A 1,061-nucleotide genomic window follows, 5' to 3' on the forward strand; every position below is an offset into this window, starting at 1 on the left:
CCGTACGCTGAGGCAGAGCGATTCAGTGATCCGGAATCACACCCCGGCTGGGCGGACGAGAGGGATGCTGTTGCGCATGGAGCCACCTGCCCTTCGTCGGACATGGCTCCGAACGAGAGTGAGGACTGCCTGTTCCTCAATGTCTACACTCCGTCCTCCTCCAGCGGTCAGCGACCGGTCTTAGTGTTCATCCACGGCGGTGGTTACAGTGGCGGGTATGGAGACGAAGGTCTCTACGGCAGCCAGTACTTCATGACGGAGGACGTGGTGGTCGTTACCTTCAACTATCGCCTGGGAGTGCTCGGATTTTTCAGTACCGCCGATCGGACGGCCGCTGGTAATTGGGGTCTCAAGGACTGCATCATGGCGTTACGCTGGGTTCAGGATCACATCGCGGCATTCGGAGGCGATGCGGGCAGCGTTACGATCTACGGTGAATCGGCTGGTGCTGCTATTGTCGACCTGCTCCTCCTATCGCCACTGACGGGTGGATTGTTCCACCGCGCGATCGCCAGCAGCGGATCGCCCTTCAACTCGTGGGCCTTCCAACCGAATCCACTCTATTACGCAAACCGCTTAGCGGAAGTACTGGACCTGGAGACCACCGATACCACTGCTATGGTGGCAGCTCTCCGGCTGGTTCCGTACTCGGCGTTGATCGAGCAACAGGAAGATGTGTACTCGAGTGCACCACTACTGGGGTCTCTCGATTTTGGTCCGGTTGTCGAGCCACTAGACGCTCCCGGACCAATCGTCCTGCCACGGACGCCGATGGAGCTCATCGAGGACGGTGCGTACCAGGCGGTTCCTCTGTTGACTGGGTTCAACAACTTGGAGTCGATACTGTTAATAGTACAGGAGGACTTCACTTCAACGTTCAACGCGCATCCGCACTTATTGGTGCCGATGGCGTGGAACATTTCGGAAGGTAGTTCCGATGCTGGTGCCGTTATTGATGCGTTCGCTCAGTTCTACTGGCAAGGACAGACGCTGGGACCGGAGTTGTTGGAACCGTTTTCTTGGTACATGACCGACGCAATGTTCGCGATCGGTGTACTGGA

At 57.5% G+C, this 1,061-nt stretch overlaps 1 protein-coding gene across 1 annotated transcript; it reads left to right on the top strand.

Annotated features, from left to right (window-relative positions):
- Nucleotides 1–18: 18 nt before the first annotated feature.
- LOC131214851 (neuroligin-4, Y-linked-like) lies at nucleotides 19–1,053 on the top strand (the record flags this gene model as incomplete). Its single annotated transcript, XM_058209180.1, has 1 exon — nucleotides 19–1,053. A coding segment is annotated over one exon (1,035 nt), but the record flags the coding sequence as incomplete, so codon positions are not given.
- Between the last annotated feature and the right edge of the window lie 8 nt (nucleotides 1,054–1,061).

Source organism: Anopheles bellator, unplaced genomic scaffold (genome assembly GCF_943735745.2).
Source record: "Anopheles bellator unplaced genomic scaffold, idAnoBellAS_SP24_06.2 scaffold02998_ctg1, whole genome shotgun sequence".
Classification (NCBI taxonomy): Eukaryota; Metazoa; Arthropoda; class Insecta; order Diptera; family Culicidae; genus Anopheles; species Anopheles bellator.